General features: G+C 46.6%; 1 protein-coding gene across 1 annotated transcript; it reads left to right on the forward strand.

The window, feature by feature from the left end:
- Nucleotides 1-12: 12 nt before the first annotated feature.
- PET117 (PET117 cytochrome c oxidase chaperone) lies at nucleotides 13-3,617 on the forward strand. The gene is made up of 2 exons (XM_087445659.1): nucleotides 13-173; nucleotides 3,468-3,617. Exons 1-2 carry the CDS (start codon nucleotides 78-80, stop codon nucleotides 3,615-3,617), a joined length of 246 nt encoding a protein of 81 aa, XP_087301785.1. The 5' UTR covers nucleotides 13-77.
- Nucleotides 3,618-3,931: the final 314 nt, after the last annotated feature.

Genomic DNA, 3,931 nt, shown 5'->3' on the forward strand with positions numbered 1-3,931 from the left:
TGCCGCACCGGCGGCGGCGCGCAGGGCGGCGGTCCTACGCCTCGGGCGGGGGCGGAGGCCGCGGCGCCGGCGCGGGGATGTCGAGGAGCTCGAAGGTGGTGCTGGGCCTCTCGGTGGTGCTGACGGCGGCCACCGTGGCCGGCGTGCATCTGAAGCAGCGGCAGGACCAGCAGGTCGGTGTCACGTGACCGTCTCTCCGCGGGCTCTCCGCGCGGTGCCCCGGGCCTCTCCTCCTGTCGGGTCCTCGCGGCGCGGCCCGGCTTCTCCACGCCTTCCCGCTGCGGCCCTGCCGCCGCCCGCTCAGCCCTGGGCGCTGCAGCCCGCGGCCGCGTGCGTCTTCCGGGCCCGGGGGGCCCGGCCCTCCGCGCCGAAGTCACCTGGCTCCGCCAAGGCGCGCCCGCGGGTGCTCGGCGGCCCTGCCTTCAGGTCGCAGGCAGCTTGCGGGGATAGAGACCTTCCAGCACCTCATTTGGGCCGCTGGAAAGTAGAGGCGGGGAAGGGTTTCTTTGGGGTGCACCCAGCAAGTTACCGGCCTCTCTCTACCCTCAGGCCCAAGATTAGGTTTTGGTATCTTTAAAAGTTAATAAGGTTTTATCCCATGAAAAAGAAGGCGTCCCCGCCTTCGCCGTCGTGCTTTTTTGGCCAAGGTAATTTGGTGAGATACTTGGTTTTTCTTTTCTTTTTTTAAGGAACACTTTGCTATGGAAACTAGATTCAGGGAACACTAGAGATACCAGCCTCCCAATTTTCTCTTTTCAGTACTTTTATTTCTGGAAATATCCGAGACTTACCGATCAGTGGACTGACCGTACGTTCTGTTTCTCAGTTCACATTTTCTTTCTTATTCAATTGGCAAACATTTAAGGACTGATCACTGTGTGCCAGGCACCACACTAGGCACTTTGGGAAACAAAGATGAGGAAGCACAGCTGCTCCTGAGACTAAATGATTCAAAACAGTGCTGGGTGTTGAGTGTGAGAAGGAGCAACTAGGTCGTGGGTGAAGTTTCAACACCTTGGTGAGGGATTGGGGTTTAGCCTAGTTTGCCAAGGGTGGAAGTAATGGACTGGATGAATCAATAGTGAACAGTTTTTTTTGCACTGGACGGTCTTCTGTGCTTGGTATACAGAGGTGAAGCACATGAGGTCTAGTCCTCGCTGTTCAGACTTTGGAAATCAAAGAGGAAGCCTGCGATGATACAAAAATTTTGAGGAGGGCGTAATGGGAGACTAATGATGAAAGGGCATGGAAGAGATTAGAGATTTGGGATTAAAGTACAGGTTCTAAGGGGGTAGCATTTGGAATAGAGGCAGGAGACTTCTTCCTCTAGGAAAGAAAAGACTGTGATCTTGAGAAAATTTGAGATGGAGTGGAGGATAGTATGTCAGATGTAGCTCTGAGGTCAGCCAATGCAGGGACTTTTAAAGGGTACGGGCTAGGGATGAGTTAGAGCTTGGTTCTGAACCCTAGCTACACATCCCAATTCCTGGGTAGTTTTTACAGTGCAGCTGAGGCTGGGCCCTACTCCAGACCTATTAAACAGCATCTCTAGGGCATGGGGATCCAGCTTAGCTTTGTTTTAAAATTGACTCACGGGATTCTAACATGTAGCCCAGGTTGAGAACCACTGTGTTAGAGAGTGGAACAACAGGAGGATTTAGGTATTTGGAAGTTAGAGATGAAGAAAAGATTGACCAGAATAGTGTGTTTACTTTACATCCAGTTGTTCATGTGGGTGGGCTTACTTCCTAGCAATGGGAAAGAGTAGGACAAAAGATTGAGGGGCTGGCCCGGTGGCGTAGTGGTTCGGTTTGGGGCACTCCGCTTCAGCGGCCCGGGGTTTGCGGCTTCAGATCCCAGGCGCGCGCCTACAGCACTCATCAAGCCATTCTGTGGCGGCATTCCACGTACAAAATAGAGGAAGATTGGCACAGATGTTAGTTCAAGGCCATCTTCCTCACCACAAAAAAACATTGACATGTTGGAAGTTTCAAGGAAGCAAGAAATAAAAGAATGATTGTTGTTTCCTGTTGTTCTTGACTGTCTACGACATGCCAGGTACTGTACTCTATGTACATCATCTTTAATCCTTACAGGAACCCAGCAAAACAAGTGGTACTGCGGGAGGAGCCAGAGTTCTAGGTGTTAGAGTTGTAATAGTGAGGAGGTCTTGGTGGTTAGTAAGCGAGGCGGTTAGTAAGGTAGTTAAGTGGAAGTCCCAGGAGGGATGTGCGAGGCAATCACAAAGACATTGAAACTTGGAGGAAGATAGCAGATGATGGATGGAGAGCAAGATCCTAAGCCATGTGCTAAAGTGTCTGAGAAAGGAAGGGTAGGATCTCAGAGGCAGGTGTGGAAACAGTGATTCCAGTGGGTGTGGACTTTGTGGGGGGGGGTGCGGTGGGGTGTTGTAGGTGTGTCATGGTGTAAGGAGCCCAGGACAGGAAGAAATGGGGAGGGAGGAGTGGAATGAGTGTCTCCATTTCTGTCTCTGGAGATCTTGCCAAGGGTACAGAGTTCAAGAAAGTTGGTTTTCAGCTGTGTTATCAGTCCCCGGACTCTTAAATTTCCCAAGTCCCCCATGATAGCAAATGAAGTTCTAGGCCTGGAGGAGGTCCAGCAAGTAGGTACTTGGTGAGTTTTTAAATAGACATAATAATTTTAAAAAAATGCCCCAGCCCCACTCCCATTAATTCTACCTCACAAGGCCACTGTTAAAAACTTAATAGAGTGTTTTGTGACCTATAATCTATAAAGTGTTAATTACTAGTAATGACTGGATTGATGCTTTAATAAGTCTCATCTTAGGTGCCAGGTCCACGTTCTGGAATTTTCTACCTGTCTTTAGTGCTTATCAAAGTAACTACCGTTGACGGGCCTTTATTTTTTCTTCTGGTAGTAGCATTATTTTTTTCCCTTCTCTCCTTCTTATGTAATTGATTAGTAATTCTGAATAATTTTTACTTTTTCTCTTTACATTCTGGGGGGACGCCAGTTTTTTTACTTTCTTGCTTCCTTACAGTTTGTTCAAGTTTTAGTAATCGTCTTTTTTCTTTGATGTTTATTATTCAACTAGGGTAATTGCTAACAGGAAAGTAGTTCAGAGTTGCTGTAGTATCTCATCAAGTTTTTAAAGCATCCTCTATCAAACTTTTAAAATTCAGTATAGTGGCAGTTTTTTCTCTTTTAATTGTTATTTCCCATTAAGTTTTCTATACTGAATGTTCAGGAATTTCTTAAAATATGATAAGTCATTTCAGTAATAACGCTATAGCACAGTACCCAGTTAATTTGATGGTTTCTTTGTTACATTTTACATTTATACAGAAAGTTACAGTAGTAACTGGGTATTTGGAATCTGAAGGTTTTAGGTGTATTTTGGTAACACTGTTGTTTGGATTTGGATGGCACAAGGATGGGAACCACCTGGTCAGGGTGTTACTGAAATCTGTTGCTTACGTTTTTAGAGGCTTCGTGACGGAGTGATCAGAGACATTGAGAGACAAAATCGGAAAAAAGAAAACATTCGCCTTTTGGGAGAACAGATTATTTTGACTGAGCAACTTGAAGCAGAAAGAGAGAAGATGGTATTGGCAAAAGGATCTCAAAAAACATGACTTGAAATGAAAGGGAAAAATCGATGGGACAGACAGCGTTAAGTGTGTGTGTGAGTGTGTTGATGGAGAACAGCTTAGAGAAATTTCAACCTTGTTTTTGTCACTGTCTTTTTAAACTTGATCAAAAAAAGGACAATGGGTCATATATTTTAAATGATTGCTTTAAAAGTCTCCTATATCTGAGTAAAGAAGTGGGCAGACACTCTTCTGAAGAGTTTCCGTTTGTGTGATCCTGATAGAAGCCGCTTTAAGCTTGGTGTCCAGAGCTTAGGATTGTTCCTGAGAAGCGCTTCTGCACCTGTGAGAAGGAAGGG

This window comes from Ceratotherium simum, chromosome 21 (genome assembly GCF_057802395.1).
Source record: "Ceratotherium simum simum isolate JZ-2026a chromosome 21, ASM5780239v1, whole genome shotgun sequence".
Classification (NCBI taxonomy): Eukaryota; Metazoa; Chordata; class Mammalia; order Perissodactyla; family Rhinocerotidae; genus Ceratotherium; species Ceratotherium simum.

Excerpts from the sequence above, each read along its gene's own strand:
- PET117 (XM_087445659.1), top strand. The coding sequence starts at position 78 with ATGTCGAGGAGCTCGAAGGTGGTGCTGGGCCTCTCGGTGGTGCTGACG. Across the intron at positions 174-3,467 it reads AGCAGCGGCAGGACCAGCAG|AGGCTTCGTGACGGAGTGAT; the intron begins GTCGGTGTCACG and ends TTACGTTTTTAG.